Below are 23,947 nucleotides of genomic sequence, written 5' to 3' on the forward strand. Positions count from 1 at the left end.
ATTTTTACTTCTCATTAATGGAGGATGACAACCTAAGAACCAGCCCCTACGAGTTCTGAGGGTGCTGCAAGGTCTCAGAGTGCCGTAACGTTTAAACACAAGCATAGAACTGAAAAATGAGCAGGTAAATAGTTTTAATAAAAATAAATATCTTTTTTTTGTGCAGAATATGTTCTCCAGGACCATTATTCTGGACATTACTGTTAATTACTGTCAACAATATAACAATATATCATTAATTAAAAAACCGTATAATCCGTAAAGACTAACTAGATGAACTGAACGCACACAAAGTATTATGTTGTTCTGAATACTGTTTCGCATACTCCCATATAAACATTGCACCGGCCACGTGCACATTCAACGACCTCGTTTGTCCAAACTGCGGTATCTCTACGCATGCGTCCAATAAAGGAATGATCTCTGGAGGAATCCCCGTCTTCTCGTGTCTAAATATTACAATAATTTTTAATTAACTTCAAACTAAATCGAGCCAACACTTACCCTAAAATCAAGGCGGTTTTCTTTAAAAATTTATATTTATCAAGCTTGATGCTACCCACAGTTTGTTCAGCTCCAATCACGCAATATCCTTTTTTCTGCAAACTTTTAATATATGTACTCATATTTGGCACTTTCACTTCAATGGCGTTGATCCAGGACTCGGACGACATACTCAGACTTTTAAATTCCTTATCACTGGTCACGCTAATGTCATTGAATACTATATCTTTAATGCCGAAAACTTCGCAAGTTCTGGAAAGACCCCCTAAGTTCTGACCTTTTTCTATCAGAGAGGTTATAAGTATGAAATTTGAGGTTTCAAGTTTATGGGTTAAAGCGCTCTTCCAGGGAGCGATTTTTCTTTGGATATGAGGAACTTCAAAATTTGTTTCTATGGTTGATTCCGGAGGACTTTTCGTATTTGATAAAAATGCGTCAATTGCCTCACTAAATGACGGAATTTTAGGCTGCAACTGCAAGTTTTTGGTCAAAAATCGTACTCTTAATAATGACGGATTTGCAATAAATGCCCGCATATTTTGCCATTCTGAAGGGTGAACTTTGTTTAATCTGCTTATTTCTCCCAGTGCTGACCATGATTTGTCTTTCATAGGGTGGAAATGATTCAAGAAAACCAAGTCCGTTTTCAAAGTATTGGTAAAATTGTTCCCGCTCGCCAGTATGCAGTTGGAAATGCAGGTCTCCAGGTATTTGTTTCTTTGGATAAAATTGCTATACCCTTTTTCTCTGGCATGATCGATTAATCTTTTAATCAAGTCCTGAAACATGTTTCTAAGCCCAACTGCTACAAAAGTACGTATCTAAGACTGACCTGGGAGTAAACTCGCAGTTTGAACAGAGCCCCCATGGTCCAGGGCAAAACCAGATTAACAGTTTTATTCAAGACTTCCTCATTGCCGAGTATGGTTAAATGGTATAAACTTGGGATAATGTTCAATAAAACAGAAGGAGGAAAGTTGGGTTTGGAGGTGATCCATGACAAAACTAAAAACCAATATAAAAACTTCGAACGGCGATATGAAGTAAACATTACTTGGGGACACGTCTTGCACGGTTAAGATTAAAATCCAGTGCAGAATCTGCTTGACGCAGTTCTGGTTATTTTCCTCCTCAAAACAATCCAAGACAAATGCGCTTATTTGTTGGCATTGAATGTCGGACACTTGGCATTGGAAAATGATCAGCAATAAGGCTTGAAGAATTCGCAATTTTTCATAGTGGACCTGAAATTCATGACAATTTTAGAATATCTTACCTTGTCCGGTTTTTCCTTACCTTTGAATCGACAAAATACCGATTCTTGAACTTCCTTTTATACATGTGTTTTAAGATATTGATAACCAGCACTAAACCAGCCTTATTTTGGCCTATAAACGATAAAAGATCCAATGCAAGGAGTCTTGAGGTTGCATTCAAAATGTTGGGGCTGTAACGAGTGTTCTATCATATTGAAAGCAGTCAAAATCAAATTGAAAGTATTTTCTGCTTTTCGCTGGGATTTATGAACCTATAGAAGTCGACATGACCATCTTAGTTTTTCAGTAGAAAAAACGTTAAAAAAAGTACGTTTTCGAGTCTAAGAACGATCCCAGTTGTTCAATTTTTCGGGTTAAAAATTACACATAAATGCTTGGAGAATACTTCCATTTGGAATCGACTAATTATTATCGGACAAACGGTAAAGACATACTTTGTAGCATCATCAAAATTAAAACCTTCTCCTTTGGATATTTGGTGCTCTGCTATTTCCTGGCACAAACCGTATTCGGTCCTGCAAAAATGTCCCCAATTAGTTCTCAACTAAGTCTCTCAGCAATACCTTTACCTTTCATCCTTGCTGACCACAGTTCCTTGAAGGTACATCTCAACTGCCGGCTCCACACAAATATCATAGTAGCTCCACTTCAATGAAACTAAATTTCTCATTTCTTTCAGCCAATTAAGCCGTAAAATCGGGTACAGATGGCAAATGTCCAACAGGTCCTTGCTCATCAGGAAAATCATTGCACCATCGTGCGCGACATTAAGCATATGAAAGCTTTCTGAGAAGACAATTTTAATGAACTCATTGATGATGTCCTTGTAGTATTGGTCCTTTTTAATTCGCGAGATGTTTTTGTGGAGCAGAAGTATTAGGTCTTTGACAATATCGAGGCTGCAAGTCGGTGAAATAAGTTCCAAGGTTTTGGCATAAAGGGCCTTTAGGACTCGATTGTCATATTGTTCCAAGAAATATTCAAAAAGTTCTATGATATTCTGCGTGTCCGTAATTAGAAACTCATTTTTGTGGGTTATATTGAGCAAGTTGATGCTTGCAATGCACACGCAAGGGCTCTTAACGTGGACCTTGCTTACGCTACTTTCGTTGGTAAATTTAATGAAAACTTGATGATTCTGTACCTCAAAACACACAGAAATTTTGGAGCAAACAAGCGAAAAACTTTTGGAAGATTTTTTATCGAGGTTTGCCCTATCAAACAAATAATCCTGAACAAGAACTAGTGCCACATATATCTGATATTGGTTGTATTTGGCAGGAGAAAAGAGGGGCTCATAAATGATTTCTCTAAATGTGTCATGCCCCACAACGTCCTTTGCTACAGACTCCCTAAATAGGCTTATGAAATTATCGGTGTTTTCTTCGGGGATACTTTTTGCATATGCTACCAAGAACGTCTCAATATTTTTATGCAAAACGGTAGATGCGTGGGGCCATAGCAAATAATCCCTCCACACATAAATCTTTGCTTCTGCAGTTAAGTTGTGCAGTGAGCGTTTCACATAGGGCCAAGAATTGATATTTGCAATTTTGAACATTTTTAACCAATCCTTAAAGTTACTGTAGTTAGAGTTCTGTTCCATCACTAAGCTTATAAGTTGATTGGAAATCTTTAAATGCTTCAAATACTTAGAGGGATCAACGCCAGTGGCCATGAACGACTGACTCATTTTAAAGACTTTAAAAGGCGCTTTTTCATTGCATATTACGGAAGTTAGGGATTTAAGACATTCATCTCGGATATGCATATGGGGCAAGTTTAAAGCAATCGTCAATATCTTACAGCACACCTCTGGCTGCAGAAATATTTCTCCGACATTGGGTTGGACTAAAACGTTCTGAACGATTTTCCAGAAACTAACTGAATTCCAAGCAATTTTAGCGACTTCATCTATGACTATCTTGAAATCGCATAAACTTAATCCTGAACAAAACGCACCCAAATTACTGAAAACCTCGCAGGAATGATCGGTGTATTCGTTTCTGTTTAAGACCGGCAGGATAAGTTCTACGATATCTTTTAAACAATCCCCGGTAAATGATTTTTTCAGTATATTATTTGCCACCTGATAGACTATGCTGGACTGAGAGTGATTCAGGTAAATCTTGTAGCAGCATTTTTGCCACAAAAACGGCAAGTGAGGGAGATGCTGTAGCAAAGGCAAGGCAGGTGTGACCAAATGAAGTTGCTTTTCTCTACCAACTTCAACTAAGACGAAAAAAGCTTCCCAAGAATTTTTGGTGTTAATTGAGACAAAAATGTTGTTCATTTTGTTGTCACTTGTAGTTGCACCTACATATTTAGCCAATATGTAGATACCTTGCTTGTGCAAATGGGATTTTGGGCTTGAGATGCATAACTCTACATATATCCAAAACGTGTTCTTTGTCAAAATGCTTGTCTCTTCATAGAACAGTTCCCCTGGAACATGATGTAATAACCCACAAAAAACATCCAAATTTTCTCTAAGCTGACAGGAATTATATAATTTCTCAAGGCAATGAATTCTATCTGGTTTTTTATAGATTTTGAACAAGGATATTAAGGCATCATATGCTAGACTTTTATTCTCTACAGTAGTTAGCTGGCTTATTAAGACCTTAGTAGCAAAGGAAGGATCAACGTTCTGATATAGTAGCGTGGAATCATCTTTCACACAATAAGTAACCACAAAGTGTAGTAATTTTAGGGCTTTAGACTGATTTGTCGAGAGTTTCTGAATATACTCCCCCATTTTTTTCAGTTGCAAAACGAAGTCCTCGGACTTCCATATTTTTAATGATTTCTCGAAAATACTTATCACAAGATCAAAACACAAATTATTCTGCTCTAATATGAAGCTTGGGTCAAATGAAAGCGTTTTCGTATCTGAAGAATCATCAGTAATGCTGAGTTTAATATTTAAAAGGTCGTGAAGAAACTGAGCGTCAGTTTTTTCAGCTATTATGGTATTGTTTAGTGCCACTATTAGCGCCTGTTTTGAAGATGTACTCCCCATATTTCTAGACCGTTTTTCTACAGACAAGTACCTGAAAAGTTGAATGTAACTTGTTACGTTGTATTTCACTACATGACTAATTGATTAAGTTATTCCAAGGTTCCTATTTTGAAGCGTTTTTGGTGTAAAAAAAATCATCAGCAATCTGTGCCTCTACAATTAACTTACTTCTGAACTCCCCAAAAGCCCAGAAGTCTAGCTGAAGTCTTAAGTAAACAAAGCTTAAGCAGAGGTATTGACTTCATTAAATCCTCCATTTTATGTTTTATTGAATTAAAAATGAAAGTGATAGTTCCATCTAATGATCAAATTTTTGAATACCGAAACAAATTCTGTAACTTTTCAATTTAAATTCCCAATCAAAATCAATTTAAAACATCAGTGGGTTTAAATTATGATATAAACTCTGGTTCAAATAAGATCAACCCTGCTAATATTCTTAAAAGTCTAATTTTAAAGTGATTGCCGTTAATCTAGTATTAAAGTGATTTGAATTAGCAATTTGAAGCTAAAGTGTAAAAGTATTTAAACCTCTAGTTACATGAATCAAAAGTACTCAAAGATTTCCATATCAATCTTGGCTTACGAAAGGGTGCAATTTCTTGTTTGCCCGAGCAGAGTTTAAATTACAATAGTATACCTGAACGTTACTATGGTTACTATGATACTATGGTTATTGTTAAAGCTGTAATAAATATGCAGAGCATAACTAAATATATAAAATTAAAGGATCGAAGTTCCTGAGATAAAGTTAGGAACAAAGCGCTTGAAAAATAATTATCATAACAAGTACAATTCAATTTAAAACAAATTCCTGTGGAGAAAACGAGCGTTTTAGTATTCTTACCAATATAAACCTGAGAGACAACGATACCTCTATTTTTTTAAAACTGTTTATGCTTTTTTCAGTATTTCTGAAGGCTATTTTTTACGTTTGTTATCTTTATAAAACCCTCTTGAATCATATTTATCTTACACATATTGGTTAGGACACGTATTTTTCATGGAATGACATGAAACAGATGTCTGTTTATCTCTCTTTGCTATATAGAATTGAAAAGAAAGAGGAAGTACTCCAATTAATTACACCCCTTGAAAAATAATTTTAAGGGTAACCCCCTAGATATCAAAAAGAAAGATAATATTTCGCCGGGGCATACGCACAACGTTATGTGCGGCGCTAAATCTGTTCGCCAGTTATTTTTCATGAAACGCGTACAGGAACAGATTCGTACCGAGAAATAAGAGTGAATTCGTTGTTATTTTCAAGGAAATTATGTCTTCATGTTATCATACCTTATTCGTAACCAGAACGAATAATTTAACAGAATTTTATAAAATAAGTGTCAATAGGTCTAAATATTTGAATAAATAAATAAATTATATTAGACGTCAGAACCTTGATTCTGTAATGAGAGCGAGAATTCAATTTTTGTTCGATCAAATTGGCCTATAAAATGTTTAAAAATAATTTAATTAAAATTTTATTGTGAATCTATAAATAGGGCTCATTACAGCGTCATACCAACGAGGTATTTTTCTTAGGTTAATTTCTGACAATTCATTTGACATTGACAACAATTTTGGCGCCAATTGCGCATGCCCTTCACCTCCGTTCATGTTGTGGTTTTCAATTACTGTTATGTTTATCGTAAATTTTTCCAAATGTTGTGTAGAATAAAAATAAATGGTGACCTCTTTTAAATGTGTTTGCTCTTGAGGATTTGAGGAATATCATTTGGCCGGAAAATTGCCATTAAAATCCAGTAGTAATCAGCACGAACCGCAAAGCTTCTTAGAATGGAATATGACAAACATATAAAACGATTGGTATTAGGTAAGTCCCAACAGTTGGCCGTAGCCCGCTTTTATTATACGGCAAAATATTTTGGAACCATTCTTTCTCAATGCTTATGTATGCTGCATAATTTCATTGCAGTAATACTGCTTGACTATTAAAATCAATTTGATCTGTAATATATTGCATTGTTTAACTTTGAATTTCAGGCTACTTGAAGAATGAATGCAAAAATTCTTACAAAATATTCTTGAGAAGCCATTTCCATAATCAGCATAAACATGTAGCTACTAGAGTAGCTGGGCAAACTTTGGAAGATATTTTACAAGCCTATTCCAGAATACATGATATTAGTAAGAGCCATAAATCATTGTTAGGTACCACATTAAGTTTCATTCCTTTGTTTTCTAGTACAAGGGCATTTAGAAGATACTAACTATTATAAAGACCATCGAAATGAAATATCTCCTGTTTACTTGGTTGACCAGTTATTGTATTTATTAGAATATGACAGACCTTTAACTCCAACTTCCACAATTAGAGACAGGTAAACTGAGCCTACGAATCAATTTGCATCATATTTTGATTATTGAAATGTTAGATCTTCAGTGGCTCGATCACTTGCCAATACACAAAATGAAGAGGAAGAGGAAGAACATCGGAGTGATGTTGAAACAACTCCTGAACATAGTTTGCCAGGGAATTTACATAGCAGTGATGAGAACCATCATTTTAGAACACCATTTAGTAACCCTAGTCCTGTTTTCAGGACTCCATATCTTGAAAAATTACCAACTTCTGAACATCACACAATTTCAACTGTAAGTTACCACAAATAGAGTGATTTGTAGTTTAGTTTCTGCTTTTCCATGTCAATAAATTTGTTTTCAGGTAATGTCAAAGGAGCTCTTAAAAAACAAAAATTTCCCCAAAAAACTTGCTCAAAGCATCAACATGGTGTTGAATACACCAGAGAGAAGTACCTGTAGAAATGATACCAGTAAGTCTCATGGCTTGGATAAAACAGTTATTAAAGATGTTCTTAATAGAACAGAAGCAGATCCGATGTTTGAAGACTTACTTAATGAGTTTTTTGGTATAAAATTGAATAGTAGAGTTACATATTTTCGGAAACCTATATTAATTTCAGTAGGATCAATTGGGAGCACCATTGAGAAGGCAATCGTACCTGAAGTTGCTATGTCCTCAAGCAGGTAAAGTGATGGTTTAAAATTGAAATAACACTACAAATTTAAATATTTTCAGTAGTACTACAACTGAAAGTCCCAGTCCTTTTAAACAAATACCTGCAATGAATGAACACGATACAGAGCTAACCTATTCAGCTTCCACAGAGAATCCAAACAATTTGGGGATACATTCAAACCACAACAGCTGTATTTCAACTCAGCAGAAATCCTCGTCAGAGTCATCTTCTGCTGTTCAACCAATGACAGAAACTCCTAATCAGCCCGAAACTAGCAGTCCAGTTCCTTTTACTGCAGCAAGTTCTACTCAAACAGATCTAATGCAGCAGCAGTTTTATATTGTAAATCAGCCTGTAGTCATACCACAACCAATGCAGATTATGCCAGTTCCAGTGTCAAATTCAATGATAAAGGATATTAGTCAAAAAGTCAAAAATGGAGTAAGCACTTTAACTGAACAGGAAATAATGGCAATGCCGACTATTTTTTTGAATGAACAGAATGAAATTACCTATGCTGGTGAGTACACCTTTCACATGATAAATTAAATGTACCAAGTCGTTTAGACCTATAAAGAAAATTGCAAAAGGATTATCTGACAGTATTGTTTTAAATATTAATAATTTCTAAGAATGCAATGTTATGTATAGAATAAGCAAAGGTTTGCTGTCCCTATTCTATATTGATGAATGTACCGCACATTGCAAAGGGAATGTTATACTGAATAAAAACACGCACATTTCTTGATGTTTTGGCGAATGAATATTTAATCGATATTTCTTCGTAATAGTAAAACACTTATCATTGAATATTTAATATCCAACTAGGTTGACACCAAATCGGACTTACTGATTGGGTGAAGTGATAGCATAGTTTACTGTTAAGATCTGTATGCTATTCTTAAGATAAGAACGTATTCAGTCGAGGATAACTCCCCCCACGGCTATATACTTCAATTTTTTGAAGAGACTTGCGTGTTAGACATTATCAAAAACGTAAAAAACAATACCAGTGCTTTCTTTTTGTTTTCAAATGTATTAAGTATGATAAAAATGGTTTGGAAGACGGCTCCTTTAGGGCTTCTTCCCTTGATAAATTCGTTTTGAAGTCAGAAAAAATATAGTTTAACTTAAAAAATTCTGAGGGTCTTATTGGGAGGTTTTTCAAATATTGTCTACTATGATGTTAATCAGCCATGAGTCGTAAGCAGTAATTTGTAAATATTCAACTTGAATCGCTGACCCTACAAAGATATATTCCAGACGTGAGTAAATCTTGAGCGGGAAATGAAAATTGAGAATTTTACTGAAGTAACTTATTTGTTGAAAACTTACAATATGGCCTCGCCTATAAAAAATGATCTACTGAGATGTATCACTATTCACTAGCGCTCCATGTCCATGGTTATATTTATAATTTCTGTTTGCAGAGACGCAATGTGACTTCAACAAGCAAAAGGAAGTGCAGAATTTAAAGGAATACATCAACGTGTTCGGATTGGGTGATCACAGTCCCATAATCAAACAATCGCGGAAAAAATCTGCCAAAGGCCATCAAATTAAGCCCACTCCGTCGATAAAAGTAGAGATTTTCCAACGCAATTCTTCTCCTAAAGTCCCGACTTCGTTACCTGATTTAAGTAGCTGCTCTCGTAATGATAACGACATTAAAAGTAATTCTTTAAATAAAAAAGAGAAGCGATCTAACTCACCTTCGACTGATAGCAGCAATAAATGTATTGGAGATGAAAATAGACCCAATATTTTGAATGCTATTTGCACTCCTTCTCCTATAGTATGTGTTGTTAAAAAACCCACTCCTAAAAGTAGTTCTCATGTGAGAAGCTTGACATTCCCATCCCCCATTCGAAGGACCAATGAGAAGTCTGAAGAGAACCGAAACTCACCCTCTGGCACTAACAAACAGCAAGCAGCTAAGGATCTTTTCAACGACAAAAACGAAAATGAAAAAATACAGGAAAATAATGAACGTGAAAAAATTAAGCGAAGTTCACCAAGGCAAGTTAAATCTTTAAAGAAAGTTGTCGTTAAAAAATGCAGTCCCTTGAAAGAGGGAAAAAAATTAAGCTGGGATGCAGATTTGAGGATGTTGGCAGCTTCATCTCCCTGCGGCAGTGTGCAGGACACTCCAAGCAGGAAAAGCTTATTGAAGAGTATTAAAAAGCGACCTATGGAATGCAGGACTTTGGAAACGGAGGCCAAATCCTCTAAAGGAGCATTGAAAACACCAAAAAAGACTCCTATTAAAAGTAAAAAAGTTAAAACCAACAAACAGCAGTCGGACAACCAAAAAACTGAAATAGCGACTAACAAAGAAGAATCAACAGAGCAATTAACTGCAGAATCTAAAAAGGTACTTCTCTCTCCCTCCAAGCTATGCAACAATGCTAGTAAAAGAAACATGGATGTGGATAGTATAACCCCAAATAACCCCAAAGAAGGCTCTAATCAATTAATTTCTAACGCTCGCAAAAACATTAATGCCCTATTAGACACCCCGTTAAAAGAGGTAAAATCTTCAAATGAAAAACCTGCAGTTGAAACCAGCACCACTCCATTCACCCCAATGCTAAAAGCCAACCTCCAAGGCCTGGCCATGACCGACAACTTCACCATAGAGACGCCAGACTTCCCAGTAACTCCTGGTTTATCCATCATGGAGACTAGCATCACGAACTATTGCATCCTTAACGACACAGAAACGAATAAAGTCACCGAAGCTATAGTTTTATCCGAGGAAAGGAAGTCTAGTGTAAGGAAAACCGATGACGAAGAGGTGGAGGTAAGCCCCAAAGTATATAGCTGCAAAGTGGTTTTGGAGGAATTCAATAGGAATCAAGTGGGGAAGAAGAATTTGGAGTTATTGGACAGTAAAGGAGTGCATTGGGAGGGGAGCAGCGAAAAAGACGAGAAGAGCGAGAGTACTAGTAGCAGTGAGAGCAACGGGGAATGTAATAACACTGTGATAGGGATTACGAGTGTGGATGTTCGTAGTAGTGTGGTTAAAAGAGGAGGTAAGAGTATGAAAGTGTTGAAGTCTCAGCTATTGGATTCGGAGAAGGACACTAGTGTATGTTTTGAGGAATCATTTACGGATGCAAGGAAGAAGGTGAGTGCTTCTTTATGGATGTTTAATCTTCTACCTAAGTCGTTTATGTGGTCGCTCCGATCTACATAAATGTTCATTAACGTTTAAACCTAAGAATTAAACGACTACGGCCGAGAGATAACTCCTTCACCTGTTTTAGGAACCATCGCTCAAAACTGACTCCGATGCAGGAAATTCCAGCGCCACAATTAAAACGAGAACCTCCAACGTTTCGAAACTTAATAAAATTGAAAAACTAAGTGCAGATGCCGACAGTGAAATAGCGTCAAAAACCCCTTACAAAGAGCGTACTTACGGCGACATAGGGGCTCTTTGTAAAGCCATAGAAGAGGCGTGCGGAGAAGTCAAAAAACGTCAGTCATGTAGCGAAATTACAAAGGCAGATGGTAACAAAGACCAAAAACTTCAGGAAGGATTGAAACTCAAGAACGTGTTGAGCGTCGCTTTAGAAAAGTGTTCAAGTGAGAGTACATTTCTAAGGGATTTAATTCAGTAGCACTAACCGAAAATCAGGTTTTCTAGATAATGACAGTTTAAAGTATGAACTAGAAGAAAAGCGTAAACTTGTCTTGAAGTTAGAGAGAGCAATGAGTGAGAAAAGTACGAGCAGCAGAAAATCCACGACACCTCAATCCACCTCAAAGTCAAGAAACAGCAAGCAAAAAATAGCTGCCCCCAAGAAGCTGCCTAAGAGCAAGGAAGTGTTAATTGATGAAAAGAAGAGAGATTCTCAAGACGAATTCTTTCAGAAAAGCGGTACAAACCTGCATAGAACCAATCGGCAGAGGAGGGCCTCTGAGGAAAGTAAAAGTCTTAAAGAGTTTGAAGGTAGTAGTAAAAGCAGATGTTCCTGATAAATTTTGGTAGTAAAATTTTTGAGTATTTTAGATCAATCCGATGTCACTATAACCGAAAACTCAATTCAAAAAGACGAAGAAAAATCCTTCTGGGATGGACTGCAAATGCACCTACAGTCGGAAGAAATAACTATTGTTTATAACTACGAAAACACCTCAAACAAAGTATCAAAAGATTATTTCGACGTGGACTTAAAAGGCAAAGCTTTCCTAGTTGAAGTCCCACTTACTGATGGTTCCGCTCAACCAGTGGAGATATGTGTGACTCCCTATAGAACTTTATGGGAAATTTTACCTAAAAACGATAATAAAGAGGACAATTGTAGCGATTCTGACAGTGCTCGAACTGATGACCAAAGATGGTAAGTTTCCCAATTTTAGCTTACTAAACGCTTAAATACCGCCTTTAGCCTCAGGAAACGAAAGCACAGGTCTGATAGTTCCAACTCAAACTCCTCAACCAAGAAAAAAAAACCCTTATTGGGAACTTATTTGAACAATAAGAATATCGAGGTGGTGCTGTCAATGCTGCATGGACCTAGCGATAAAACGTAGTTTTTTAAATCTCCAAATTTAGGATTTAAGGGACAGAAGAAACCGATTATTTTAAAAGTTATGTTCAGTTAATAGTTTGTTTTTCGTGTTTATTGTTTTTAGTGTTATTGAAAAATACATAACTCTATGAAACTCGTAAAAACTTTTTAAATATTGATAATAAAGAAAATAAATAAATTGGCACTTTCTTTGGCATCCATAACAATTCTTCATGAGGTTCAGTCCTGCGTTTCATTCATGTATAATTGGGCCAACCTAAAACATGAAACAAGACATTACATATAGGTTCTGATTAAAATAGGGCTGTTTCAAATTTAAAGGAGAGTTGGAAATTGCCCCTTTCATTCTTTCCATGTGCGAAAGAAGTTCTGGATCGTCAAAGGTATACCCGTTTATGCCTGGTGGTATTAGGGTAATTTATAACACAGGTAGAGTAGAAACGTTATCGTGGAAAGAACTACAAATTGTAGCGTGAGTTGCAGTTAGGGAGCTATATCATGCAGGGTAAGTGGCGGCAAATGAAAGCTGCAATTTTTCTGCAGTGGATGCCACGTATTCATCTAGAGTTGGTTCTGCCCAATGTGCAAAACATGCATTTGCACACGGTGAAAAACGTCAAATTGCACGGGGTGACAAACTGGGATTACGAAGCACATTTTTGCCATATTGGCACAATAAGATTTTGAAAAATTATTATGTTTAGCGGAGTCCCTCTACGATAATGAATCTCTAGAAAGTCTATTTCCTATATGCAATTTACCTCAACTTAATTATTCAAAAAAGGGAGGCGTAGTGAGAACTGGTTTACAAATACTGAAAAACATACTTTTTAAAATGGCTTTGTAAAAAAGGACATTTTAGAAAATTGTAGCATTCAAACGATCTCCTGTTCTTATTGTTCTTGACCGGAATCTTGAAAGCAAGGGAGGAGACTTTGTCACTATTTGGCCTTGAGGGAAGAGATTCGTCCCAAGTGTAGCCGCAGTATGAGTCGCAGTTGAACCATAATCCGTTATATACGATCATTAGATACTGAGTGTTCCAAAGTAATGACAACGTTAGTGTAACAGAAATTATAGCTGCTTTCATAAACCTGAAGTGAAATAAATAAATAGCACCTACTTTTCATACGACATCTTTTCCACCTTCCTCAAAATTGTTCTGCTCTCGCAATACTTTGTGTCACAAGAAGGCAGACTTCTGGCTTTAGTTGAAGTCCTGAACTGGTCAATTGCTTCATTAACAAAAACTGCCATGTCGCGCAGTCTGTCATCGGCTGAAAATTTATTTTGTAGCGTAATCGCAATCTATTCTTCAACCCTTACCCGAGCTACGTTCCAACCCCCGATCGTCCTCACTCGCCCCCCCCAAAAACAATTTCTTGTGTTTTAGTTTGGGGATGAAGAGCAGGAGGCACAATATCGCGATCAAACTGACGATTTTCTTGAAAATTACCAGCTTAAGCAATATTTTTCCGAACGTGAACAGATCTAATTTCCACTTGATTTTCTCTAGAATCTTATCCCAGATGTTGACCATGGCGTGGGGGACTCCATAAAACACTTGAAGGTTTTGAGATGGAGGACCGTACCTAAAAGAACTACCGAATTAAGAAAAACAATTTGTTAATACAAGTTCTTACTGTGGCTCCGCAAATCCTCCATAGGGCGGTGGCCCATACTGAGGCGGTCCATATTGGGGTGGTCCATATTGAGGTGAAGGTGGTCCATATTGAGGTGAAGGTGGTCCATATTGAGGTGAAGGTGGTCCGTATTGCGATACAGGTGGGCCATACTGAGATGCCAGGGGTCCATTAGGAGGGTTGTAATTATTCTCAGGCCCCGGATAGACCGGATAGAAACGATCGTTTTTTTTTTCCGCGGTTTTCTTTAGCGCGCTTTTCGAATCTTGGTAGGCTTCCAAGTACGAGTCCCTGGCAGAGACTTTAAGGACTTCTTCATCTGCTAAACCGATAACTGCCTGGGATATCACTAATATCAGTAGAGCTTGCATCGTGGCAACTCAAAGATGAACTGAATCAAAAATTTTCCTTCAATAGGAGTTCGCTTTCTTTGCTGTTTAATATTCAGTGTCGGTTCGAATATTGCTACCAGGATATATCTAAATTTGTGTTGTTGTTAATCATAGTCCAGGCTTTCGACTTCTGGCACAAAACAGTTTTTTTGTGCAGGAAAGTAATTGCGGTTTGTGTGTGAATGGACGCTACAGTTCCAAGCGTTTAGCATTGCTTCTGAGGCAGGTTCGAAGGATTTTTGCAGCAGTCCTTGTACACGATAATATTTGATTGGTATTCACTGAAGTTCCTTAAAAAGAAATGCGGGCAAATGTGAGAAAAATTGTGTCACAATTAATCGATATCGTTTAAATCAAATTGGCCATTGCCATTAAGATTTTTGGGAGGAAATTTGGGTGTATATGCAAATCTATTAGAGTGGGGCAGTTCTATATGCATATAATTTGTGTTTTACTTCTGAGAAGCTTTACTAAGGGCTACTCTACTCAACATAAACAGTTTAAAATCAAATGTGTTTGCGTTGAACACTTCAAAGCAGAGCTAGGGCCGCTTCACTATTTAAAAAATTGTTGCAGGAGCAGCAGCACTGAGCATAGATGAAAATTTGGCCCTTGAGAGAATGCTGAACTACATGAACAAATACTTGAAATTTGTAGCACCTACACGTTTGCAGTAATATGCAAGTTTCCCACTCGAGTGGCCAGTTTCGATCGCACTTAATGTATTTTTTGTAAGTAGCATTTATTCTCGATAAATTTCTCTCAGATTAGGAGCGGTTATCTCAAATAAACCTTATACATGTTTATAACCCAGATTTTCATTTAATTATAATAATATTGATACTCTTGTGCAGTACTTAATTGAATAGATTTATTCAATGTGAAAAATTTTGATGGTTAATAACCTGCGGAGTATTGCGTTAAAAAGTGAAAGGAAAAGTAAAACGAGATCAATGGCAGGAAGCGCTCTCCTTACTTAATCGGTTTTAGCTCAAAATAAGTCTTTCTATACGGCATTTAGGTATATCGTCAAGTAACAGCGCAATCGCGGATTGCCGCACAAACCCAGAAAGTAGAATATACTACAGTTTCTGTAGATACGTAAACGAGTATCGCGTAAGGCACCTTTTCCATTGGCAACGTGCTCGTGTTGAAAGTGTGCGTTTTTGACGCGAATTTGGGCTAAAAGGCACATGGAAAAAATATATTAAAGTGAGTGACACTGTGAGAACAAGCAGCGGGAGATGGAAGGAGCACACGATATTGATGTCCTTATGGGTCACATGGGTTGGTATTTCACAGATCAACAATGATAATCCCAGCCGTTTGTTTTCATCTACTTTAAACTGCAAGGTCAAGGCGAAAATTAAAAATCTATTTTCACGCTAAAAAAGTCGATACTTTACTTCCCAGTAAATTACTAAAAGTAGGGATTTCCTTTAAGTGGATTATTCTACTTAAGTCCTATGTATGTATGTATGAACGTACACGCATTCGAGAATCTGCGCTAATCAAATAAGAAACCGAAAAGACATTTAACAGTAAATAGGTGCCCCTTTCAGTGCGTATTTTGTTCATTCTATATGTGAACGGGTTTCTTCGTTGCGTCTTCCCTTTTCTCGTTCTCTGTAGATCGAATTTTACGACTTTTTTGTTACTGTTTTCGTGTTTTTTCTTATTTCATTATTAATAAGAGTCTAAGGAGGGCAAATTTCGATGTTTACATTAGCAAACCTTCGTTGTTATGAGAGATAGAAAAACTTGCACTCTTGATGTCTTATCGGTATTGTCACATCAAATCGAATTTCGAAAGTTCTAATTTTTACTTGTTTCCAACCGGACGCAATCCCGTACGAACACTCGTTACGTTTCAATTTAACTAAACTTTAACTCCGCACAAATTTATCGATTTTTAGCCAAAATTTCAGCCGAAATTAGACATTTTTCGCCAGCGAGACGGGAGAAAACGCGGCGACGCCATTAATGCTGGCAACGGAAGCGCTTTTCTTTTGTTTCCAGGGACTTGACAACAAAATGTCTCTCTTGCGTGATGACGAAACGATTAACCATTTTCAATCAAATTTGGGAATTTACTTTTTATATTAATAACGTAAATGTAACTTTTGCATTTTTTGGCAGTTTTTAACGTTCTGGAATCAATTTTAATTTATATTGCAGTCCATAGGCGTTCAATTCTTAATACGAAAATTCAAAAAAACTTAGAAATTCTTCCCGAGCACAGTGTTTTTTTCATTTTGGTACACCTTTGGTTTCCAATAGACCATTCGGTTTTTTTTAGCTTTTGCAAATGATGATGAATCGCATTTACGTAGTAATCCATGCGAGTACAATCCTTAGTTTAGCAGTTAAATAACTTAAAAAATCGGTCAATACAGCAACCTTTTAATTTCCATTGGGCACTCGAGTTGCCCGGATCCGGCACGCCTCTGGATTCTTCTGAGTTGTTTTGAGAATTTACCGCCACTCTCAACGATGTGCAAAATTCGTTGGCGTGCTCTGCCTTAAATGAGCAGAAGGATTTTTTGCCATAAACCAAAGCTCAAAAGTGAATTTTGTCTCATTTAAAACATGAAAGTTTTGGTTTTAAGCATAGCGCACCTCTGTTTTCAGTAAATTGCTTTAATAGAATAATGTTTAGCATTTATAACCGTACAATACCAGTTTAACAGCATCTAAAAAATAATCGATTTCGCCCTCTGGCACGCCTCTGCCTTTGACTATCGGTTCCAAGATCCAAATTGAAAATTACAACATGCCTTTGTTATGGGTTCATAGGTGTAAATGTACTTCTTAATTTGACAGTAATAAATGCTTTAAAATCTACTTAAATTCCTATAAAATATCCAAGAATTGATCTTGGCACGACTCTGGTTTCGACTAGAATCTGTTATTTCAGTCAACACGTCTTTCTTCATGAATTCATTGACGTACTCTCCTTCCTTTAACAGCATTTAATTCTTGGGATTAGCTTATAGGCTAACACAACGCGCAATTCGCTAGTAAAAATTCGACAAAATGTTAACAATTTAGTTTCCGGCGATATACCGCTAATTTTGATAACAACTCTGTTACGGAAATTAGAAAATAATGATAATTGCTTGGTTAATCTGGACCGTTCAAGGGCACCAGAGTATTAGAGATTCACCACGTGATAAATCAATCTGAACCATCACGCATATGTATTTACTCAGCGTTTTTCTGAGACTTTTGAGTAACTGCTTACCAACGCAGATTCCAAAAGTTGGATGGCGACAAAGTGGCATTTGCATGACATTTTCGCACATAACCGTCTCAAAGCACTATCAGGCCCCTATGGCTTATAGAGACATTTCCATACATGAGTTTTTACATTTAAATGTTTTCTATTTTTGTGCCGAATAAACCCTAGAGGTTTGATTCCATAGTTCTGAATCACCCTGTATAGAGGAATATTTTCTTCTTCGTACAATTCGTGTATTTCTCGTCTGTTGGTCTTTAAGCTACGGAAAACTGTGAAGAAATGCTAGATGAACTATCACCTCTACCTAGAAATATTCGATTAATTAGGTTCCTGGGTGTTCCTGTACTCAAAGTTATCAGTCGAATCGTCAGCTAACATAGGTCTCCTAAATGGATCAACAGGCGGGTACAACCAGTACAATTCATGAATATTGAGTTACCTAAGTTGAAAGGCATAATCTACATGTTAATGATGAATACATAAACAGAAAGTTTATACCGTCGGTAATGCATAATAATAATGCAATATAATGGAGTAGTAAAGCGCAGAAACGTTTAACTTACGAACTGGCGGCTTCTTATACATAAAGTTTTATGGTCGGAATGATAACGACATCTGCTGTGTCTGGTAGATGGTAGATGGGAGGAACCATCATTTAAAACGAATTTGAGGTGCTCACTAGCACCATTATTATCTGCATGGAGACACTTTCTAAAGCACATAGTAACAAGAAACAAACCAGACTATTATTTATCTCATTGGTTTACCCTTTGCCCAATAAATCATGATAAGGCCGCGCGAAGATGAGAGCAAACAATGTTTCTCCATGGGAAATTAAAGTTCGATTTCAATATTATCAGAGCAAGGGAGCCAGTTTCAACAGCAGTTTCAACGCGCCTCAAACACCACACCAAGATGCACTAATGGTGACCTGATTAAACTTTAGGCTAAAATTAAAATTCGTAGGTTTATTTCCGAAATAATCAAAACATTCCACTACGATGAATTTGTGCCAGGTGAGAATCCCCCGGGTCCCAATCTTAAGCCGTTTCTAAGCTCTCAGATGAGCCATACGGCGTGTCAATTTGAAAACGAATCACCCTCGATATTTCGGTAATTATAGTAGATATATAAATATGCAAAAATGCGACGATTTTATCCTGAAGGGGGACATTCTTTAAGGGAAAAACACATATAGAAAATATTTTTATCACTAAAATTATACATCTCTGAAATATTCTAGAAAACTGTGAAACCGATTCGGGTTTTCTTCTGTATTATTTCTTGCAAAAAATGGCGTCGGGTGGGCCGGACGTGCAATTAGTGGAGACGCTCAGACTGCAAGAATGCAACTGTTCACTTCCGCGTCACCAAGATGCGGAAATTAACATTTTGCCGACATATGAAGACTTCGCAAGAGCAGATCTGCTTGAATAGTGTTTAGGGGGTAATTCGCAGATCGCCAAAGAAAAATTTGAATGTTTAGCTGTGGCGTTTCTCTTTTTAAAACTTTAAATGCATATTTCTCGATATTCAAAATTTCGCACGCGGTACACGATCGCTCGAAAACTGCGCGACCGATTTTGTTCGAATTTTAAGAAAATATCGCTTAACTCATCGGCCTTTGCAAGAACCTCTTGAATATTTCTTGTTTGATGATACAAATAATTGTCAACAGTAAATTCTAAAGATGCATCGCAATTTTCGGAATTTGCTTAAGTTTTAGAGTTCGTGCAAAGGCCAGTGTGTGTGTTTTCATAAAGTAAAGAAGCTTTTTGGTACTTCTACTACAGACGATTTTACCGGTTTCCACAGTATATCCCAGATTTTTTACATTTATATTTTAAGCCGCCATTGTTTCACGATTAATAAGTATGTCATAACAGAGTTTTGTAGGTATTGTAGCCAACAATAATTATATAAAATTGCAAATCATATGATGCAGTAATTTCCGAGAAAAAAAGAATTAAAATCAAACGTTCTATATGCGTTTATCCTCTTAAGTTGCTTGTTTATGAACCCTCCGAGCAGGCGCGCAACGAATTTTATACTGCAATTAGTCAATATTCGGAACAATAATTCAAGCCTAATTTATCTAGCATCATCCTTCTATTGGGTTGTTCGATAATTAATGTCGTATTTTTTATGTTTTTTCAAAGTGAATGTACCTATATTAATAATAAATATTAATCGATGATGTGGCGGCCATCTTGGTGGATGACCTTTCGCCATCTTTCGGCAAGTTGGAAAACTCCGCGTTCGAAAAAGCCTCGATTTTTAGAAGTAAAAAATTGATTTATCTAATTTTTAACGGCTCGATCAGAATCGAAATTTTTGCCATTCAAGTGATTTTGAAGAGAACGAAACAAATAATAATCTGATGGCGCTAAGTCAGGGCAATATGGTGGACGAGGTATCGGTTCCCAATTTAGTTCCCATAGAAAATTCTAACAGAAACCTAACAACCGATAATTATTAGATTTCTAGATATTGCCGGCATAAACTCGGAAGTTGTATTTCGGGAAAATAGCCCAGGAAACCTTCAGAAAAGGAGATTATATCTTTCAAATCTGGGTTTCGCACTGATGGAAGATCATATGAAAGATCGGGCAAAGCTGAAATTTCTTCCAAAGGACATTCAGTCGTTTCTTCCTAAATATAACCAGGAACACGAAGTTCCAAGAAGGACTAATGAAAAGCGAGTCGGACCTTGCCATTTGTGTGATGCTCATAAGACTAATAGAACTACATCTTATTGCACTTCGTGTAAGAAATTCGTTTGCAAAAATCACAGCGAGAAAGTAACTACATGCAATTTTTGTAAAAACTCTCCTATGGACATGGATCAAAAGAGTATTATTAGATTAAGTATAGAAAATAAATGTTTGAAAAATTGAGAAATTAAATAAAAAACGATATTTAATAATTTGCAGTATGAAGTACTGCGCGCGCCCGTTCGTGGAATATCAACATGCGCACCCGCTCAAGGGTTAAACTGCATGTACCCTCTGAAGGGAATGGAAACAACTCCTAAATTTTCAAAAGGGAGATTAAATGATGCCTCATTCGAAAGGTTTTTCAATTACCTTCTTAAATGTGTTTTTTTTCAATGAAAGGTTTTCGGAAAATCACATCGAAACCGGAAACAAGCTGAGGTATCAACTATATTGTAGAAAAATTGTTTATTAATGTTATAAGAGTTCTAAAAGTTGTCTATTATTTTCTAAGCAGTAATAAAGTCTGTTGTCAAATTCCACTGTAACATTTACAACAACTTCTACTTGAATCTCCCTACACGCACCTGCAGTTCTTATCTTCAATCTTTCCAAGTCTTGGAGCCGGGTTTTATAAACACCAGAGGATTATTTTGCTTTTTATTTGTTTATTTGTAAATGCATTGACTGAAATATTCTACCTGTAGAAAAAAAACGGAATGAATGAGGGTCTTCGATAAAAAAAAGACGATAAAATTCTTGAGTTTTTTGTTCAATTATTAATTATTGTGATTTCGTTTTGCGAGTTAAAAGTTGGAAATAACGCTTTGCGAGATTTTTATTTTCAACAGGTTGGAGCTCTATCACATTATTTCCTTTCTGTTAGACAGTGGTTCCGCGATAGGTTTCCTTGCAAATGGATAGGTCAGAAAGAACCGATTGAGTGGCCTCCACGAAGGCCTGATTTAACACCTCTAGATTTTTTTCTCTGAGAGCATCTTGACTCTGTTGTTTATAAAACCTAGCCTCAACATTTGAGGGATTGAAGCGACGAATCACAGCTGCGTGCAAAGAAATTCAAATAGAAGTTCTTGCGAATGTTGAAGTGATCTTTGAAAATAGGCTTTAGTACTGTTCAGAAAATAATGGACAGCATTTTGAACAGTTAAAATATTAATTAAAAAAAAAAATCTGTAATGCAGTTGATACCTAAGCTTGTTTACGATTCGGACGTGATTTTTCGAAAATTTCTCAAACGAAAAAAGGTACATTCGGATATATAATAATTGAAACACCTTTCAAATGAGGTCTAATTCAACCCTCTTTCCAATTTAACATTTTAGAGGTTGTTTCCGTCCCCGCTAGGTGATCCATGGAATTTAATAGAAAACCGACTTAAAAACTGTTCTCATTGAAAATGAAATCGACGTGTTTTTGCATATTTACATATTTTCTATAAGGGCCGAAATTTCGAGGGTGGCTCGCTTTGAAATTGATACACCACATACGAAAACCCTCTAAAGGGAACAAATTTTACCATCAACTTCACGATGGGTACAATTAATATCTTTTAGGTGACTTTGGTAAATACCAAGCATGGCAATTCTCGCTACACATCTTATCAGCCGTAACCGCAGGCCTCAATATGTTATCACTAGTCACAGTGGCAGCTGTTCCTGATCATCGGTACGTAACTGCGACAAGCGTTTATGCTTTTTATTTGCTGTAGATACAGGGTGGTCCTAGGTTGAGTCGAGAAAGCTTAGCGGGCGATATAAATTTCGGAAGAAAAAACAAAGTTCATTTGAACTTGAGCGATCAAAAGCTTCGTTGTCCGAATACAGGGTGTCGAATTGCCAAAATTAATTTTGACCATAATCAAAACGCTTCTTGAGGAAATTAAGTGAAATTTTCAAGTGCAAGCACAGCTTTGGGGCCTACATAAGTAGTCTTGCTAATTCGCGCTGAGAATCCATAAAATATCCATTTGTCTGGCTCCTTTTAACCACTCCGATATTTTATGTGGCACGACATTGACCGATCATTTTATGAAATTTTAAATTCTTGCGCAACTTAGAAACTTCTTTATTTCTCACATTTCTTTCGTGTCGCGCACCCATTTTCGAGCTACCCGAGAGGATGGCGGACAAATAATGTTCTTTTTCCTACGCCACAAGGGTGCGGTTAAGTGGCCTTGCCGCACGCATTTGTAACCTGAACGTGGTTATAGCGGGAAAAACTTGACCGCATGTAAATTAAAGTGGCACGTGTCAGAGTTCAAACTTTTTGATTGTATCTGACATTGACATAAGGGCCATGAAACTCAACGTCGCACGGTAATCAGTGTCCCTGACGCTTGCGCAATAATGTTTTTAAATTAAGCAAGAAATTTAAATTTCCTGAGGCGAACGCTCAGTTGTTTAACACTGAAGCAAAATGGGATAATGCAAGGATGCTTGTGATCATCACGTTTTGGACGTTTTCTCGATTGTGCACAGCTACCTTATCGACCCAACTGCAGAGACCAAAGAGATCTGCCAAACATCTTACTAAAATAATCCACAAACTACAGTAGTTACAAACCAAAAAACTAAAAAAAATACTGAACTGGTGTCACCCGGTATTTCGATAACGAAGCTTAAAAACCTGTAAAGTCTAACGAACTTCTCTTTTTATATCCCCCCCCCCCTCCCTTTTTAAAATTTTATTGTTATAAACATTTTCTCTGCTAAAACGTCAATCACTCTGTCTCACTATTGTGCGAAGGTGCTGGATCACCGGAGAAAACGGGACCAATTTCCAAAACGACTCTTTGATATCGACTCACATCCCCTTTAAAAACGGCAAATGGGATAGCTGCCATTTAATCAACATCACCCAGAATGAGACTTACAAGTGCGACTTTTGGCTTTATGACGATACGTACTACAAGTCATCCAGAGGAATTGAATGGAACTTTGTATGTGATAGAAGGTAAGAATTGCGTCCTCCCAAGGTAAGACTAAATTTTGCAAGTTAAACACCCGAAAATAAATAAGAGTGTTAAAAGTACAAATGGCAGTAGAACTGCGAATAAGGATTAATTTAACCTGCGTGTTTGCGCCTAAAGTCTTAATATAGGCAACCAACAATACGCTTACTATCTGCAACCAAACGAGCGGATTAAACTCGACTGTGCGGAAACACAATGCTCAGAAATAAATACTCATTCTGTACACCTTAAAATATTAAAACTTACCTTAAATTTGCTCAAGGATTCAATACTAAAGCTTTAAGAAACAAAAATAACCTGTAAAAAGGTACTGATACTCGGTACCGGCTCTATTGGGATTAACCTAGGGCGAGAGACATGCGTAATCGGCAGTTTTTTTCAAGGACAAAGGGGGCGACAATTAAAAATTTCGCCCAGGGCGTCAAGCTTGCTAACGCCGGCCCTATTGATACCAACAGCAATGGTTGTCTAGATTGAGATAAATGGCCAGGATCATTTCTTAGATCTGTGTAAAACTTAAAAAGAAGGCGACGTAGTTACCTTTGCGATTTGTATCTTTCAGATTTCTTGAGAAATCATTAATTTAGGTTACATCATTCATGATGGAGTTTCTCTC

At 36.8% G+C, this 23,947-nt stretch overlaps 4 protein-coding genes across 15 annotated transcripts in view; 2 read left to right on the forward strand and 2 right to left on the reverse strand.

Annotated features, from left to right (window-relative positions):
- LOC136349014 (organic cation transporter protein) overlaps positions 1-23,947 on the forward strand; it is a 37,071-nt gene that overhangs the window by 11,453 nt on the left and 1,671 nt on the right. The window contains exons 2-4 of one of the 2 annotated variants that reach the window (XM_066300267.1): positions 15,510-15,671; positions 21,914-22,025; positions 23,106-23,312. In XM_066300267.1, the coding sequence (XP_066156364.1) occupies positions 15,629-15,671; positions 21,914-22,025; positions 23,106-23,312 (362 nt within the window). In that variant the 5' untranslated portion in view covers positions 15,510-15,628. Of the gene's footprint in view, positions 1-15,509; positions 15,672-18,510; positions 18,642-21,913; positions 22,026-23,105; positions 23,313-23,947 lie in introns of those variants that run through there. The other variant, XM_066300269.1, reaches the window with a different exon arrangement.
- Positions 118-5,796, reverse strand: LOC136349007 (uncharacterized). The gene is made up of 8 exons (XM_066300257.1): positions 5,651-5,796; positions 2,351-4,834; positions 2,216-2,296; positions 1,801-1,951; positions 1,559-1,748; positions 1,337-1,509; positions 505-1,283; positions 118-449 (listed from the first exon to the last, which is right to left on the reverse strand). The coding sequence occupies exons 2-8, from the start codon at positions 4,801-4,803 to the stop codon at positions 266-268; spliced, it is 4,011 nt and encodes a 1,336-aa protein (XP_066156354.1). The 5' UTR covers positions 4,804-4,834; positions 5,651-5,796; the 3' UTR covers positions 118-265.
- On the forward strand, positions 6,388-12,527 carry LOC136349006 (serine-rich adhesin for platelets-like). Of its 5 annotated transcripts, none has more exons than XM_066300251.1 (12): positions 6,388-6,640; positions 6,811-6,954; positions 7,013-7,148; positions 7,203-7,422; positions 7,493-7,697; positions 7,752-7,815; positions 7,868-8,328; positions 9,239-10,938; positions 11,078-11,399; positions 11,452-11,766; positions 11,806-12,157; positions 12,206-12,527. In XM_066300251.1, the coding sequence occupies exons 1-12, from the start codon at positions 6,604-6,606 to the stop codon at positions 12,348-12,350; spliced, it is 4,101 nt and encodes a 1,366-aa protein (XP_066156348.1). In that variant the 5' UTR covers positions 6,388-6,603; the 3' UTR covers positions 12,351-12,527. The 5 variants fall into 5 exon arrangements, with proteins under 5 accessions (XP_066156348.1, XP_066156349.1, XP_066156350.1 ...); XM_066300252.1 differs by having other exon boundaries at positions 7,871-8,328; XM_066300253.1 differs by having other exon boundaries at positions 7,755-7,815.
- On the reverse strand, positions 12,423-23,658 carry LOC136349017 (uncharacterized). 7 transcript variants are annotated; one of them, XM_066300273.1, is made up of 6 exons: positions 18,124-18,342; positions 17,629-18,064; positions 13,993-14,674; positions 13,676-13,941; positions 13,473-13,626; positions 12,423-12,605 (listed from the first exon to the last, which is right to left on the reverse strand). In XM_066300273.1, the coding sequence occupies exons 3-6, from the start codon at positions 14,361-14,363 to the stop codon at positions 12,569-12,571; spliced, it is 828 nt and encodes a 275-aa protein (XP_066156370.1). In that variant the 5' UTR covers positions 14,364-14,674; positions 17,629-18,064; positions 18,124-18,342; the 3' UTR covers positions 12,423-12,568. The 7 variants fall into 7 exon arrangements, with proteins under 7 accessions (XP_066156370.1, XP_066156371.1, XP_066156375.1 ...); XM_066300274.1 differs by having other exon boundaries at positions 17,629-17,884; positions 17,930-18,131; XM_066300278.1 differs by lacking the exons at positions 17,629-18,064; positions 18,124-18,342 and adding an exon at positions 23,578-23,658.

The sequence above is a fragment of the Euwallacea fornicatus genome, chromosome 36 (assembly GCF_040115645.1).
Source record: "Euwallacea fornicatus isolate EFF26 chromosome 36, ASM4011564v1, whole genome shotgun sequence".
In the NCBI taxonomy this organism is placed as follows: domain Eukaryota; kingdom Metazoa; phylum Arthropoda; class Insecta; order Coleoptera; family Curculionidae; genus Euwallacea; species Euwallacea fornicatus.

Coding starts and splice junctions, on each gene's coding strand:
- LOC136349006 (XM_066300251.1), top strand. CDS start 6,604: ATGGAATATGACAAACATATAAAACGATTGGTATTAG. Junction 11,767..11,805: donor AAGTCTTAAAGAGTTTGAAG/GTAGTAGTAAAA, acceptor AAATTTTGGTAG/TAAAATTTTTGAGTATTTTA. Junction 12,158..12,205: donor CGAACTGATGACCAAAGATG/GTAAGTTTCCCA, acceptor TACCGCCTTTAG/CCTCAGGAAACGAAAGCACA.
- LOC136349017 (XM_066300278.1), bottom strand. CDS start 14,363: ATGCAAGCTCTACTGATATTAGTGATATCCCAGGCAGTTATCGGTTTA. Junction 13,627..13,675: donor GGGGTTGGAACGTAGCTCGG/GTAAGGGTTGAA, acceptor ATAAATTTTCAG/CCGATGACAGACTGCGCGAC. Junction 12,606..13,472: donor GAAAAGATGTCGTATGAAAA/GTAGGTGCTATT, acceptor TTCATGTTTTAG/GTTGGCCCAATTATACATGA.
- LOC136349007 (XM_066300257.1), bottom strand. CDS start 4,803: ATGGGGAGTACATCTTCAAAACAGGCGCTAATAGTGGCACTAAACAAT. Junction 2,297..2,350: donor GTGGTCAGCAAGGATGAAAG/GTAAAGGTATTG, acceptor ACATTTTTGCAG/GACCGAATACGGTTTGTGCC. Junction 1,510..1,558: donor CGTGCAAGACGTGTCCCCAA/GTAATGTTTACT, acceptor ATTGGTTTTTAG/TTTTGTCATGGATCACCTCC.